At 36.5% G+C, this 1,283-nt stretch overlaps 1 protein-coding gene across 1 annotated transcript; it reads right to left on the minus strand.

The window, feature by feature from the left end:
• Nucleotides 1–205: 205 nt before the first annotated feature.
• Nucleotides 206–1,003, minus strand: LOC135232066 (olfactory receptor 8K5-like). The gene has a single exon (XM_064289351.1). It carries the CDS (start codon nt 1,001–1,003, stop codon nt 206–208), a length of 798 nt encoding a protein of 265 aa, XP_064145421.1.
• Between the last annotated feature and the right edge of the window lie 280 nt (nt 1,004–1,283).

Genomic DNA, 1,283 nt, shown 5'->3' on the forward strand with positions numbered 1-1,283 from the left:
AAATGTAATTATATGCACTAGAAATATGACCAAATGATATCTGCCTATTTCATAGTTCATATAATATTTAACATTAATTACAAAGTTTACATGGATTTTTAAAGATCCTGTAGAAGGCATTTTTTATCTCTTCCTTAAGCTGTATATGAAGGGGTTAAGCATAGGGAAGACTAAAGTGTAAAACACAGAAGTAATTTTGTCAGTGCTAAAAGGATTCAGGCTGCACATACATAAATAGTAGAGACCCATAGAACACAACCACCACTGTCAGATGAGAACCACACGTGGAGAAAGCTTTTTTTCTGCCCTCAGCAGAATGCATTCGAAATATGGTTATCAGAATCAACATATAGGACACCAGGACTACCAGGAGGGAAGACATCAAATTAAATGATGCAAACACTATGATCATCAATTCTATTTGCCATGCATTTGAGCAGAGCAAAGGTATTAAGGGTACATAATCACAGAAGAAATCACTGACAACACTAGAACCACAGAAAGTTGACGTAAAAGTCTTACTGGTGAGCAACAGAGACTGAAATGCGCAGAAGAGGTATGGAATGGCTATGAGCACATGGCAAAGTTTCTGGGACATGATAACATTGTAGAGCAGAGGGTTACAGATGGCCACATAGCGGTCATAGCCCATGGCCGCCAGGATGTAGAGTTCAGTGATAATGAATAAAATGTAGAAAGCCATCTGTATGGCACATTCATAATAGGAAACGGTATTTTGATCCCAAACAAAATTTACTAGCATTTTGGGGTAAATAACAGTAGAATTACCAAGATCAATGAAAGCCAGGTGTCTGATAAAAAAATACATAGGTGTGTGTAGGTGGGAGTCCACCTTGGTCAAGATGATCATGCCTAGGTTGCCCACAACTGTGATCATGTAGATGATGAGGAAGACACCAAAAAGGGGGAGATGTAGTTCATGCCTCTTTGTTACTCCCATGAGAATGAATTCAGTCTGCACCGTTAGATTCTGTTGGCCCATTTAGTTCAGTTCTCTCTCCTGAAAAGAAACAAAGGGGTTGGTATTAGGTTTCATGTAGTATTATCTAAACAAATGATAATATTTGTAGAAACAGTGAAGACTTATTATTCGTATCAGAAGATGGTAAGTCCCATATTTGATTTTAAGCTAAAATAAACTATAGAAGATATCACTTCCAATATTGGAGGATCCATATGAAATCCATTATACAATGGTATAATGTAAGTTCAGCAATGTTTGGAGCATATATATTTATAATAAAACTATATAGTTGTTAATA

This window comes from Loxodonta africana, chromosome 7 (genome assembly GCF_030014295.1).
Source record: "Loxodonta africana isolate mLoxAfr1 chromosome 7, mLoxAfr1.hap2, whole genome shotgun sequence".
Classification (NCBI taxonomy): Eukaryota; Metazoa; Chordata; class Mammalia; order Proboscidea; family Elephantidae; genus Loxodonta; species Loxodonta africana.

Coding starts and splice junctions, on each gene's coding strand:
- LOC135232066 (XM_064289351.1), bottom strand. CDS start 1,003: ATGGGCCAACAGAATCTAACGGTGCAGACTGAATTCATTCTCATGGGA.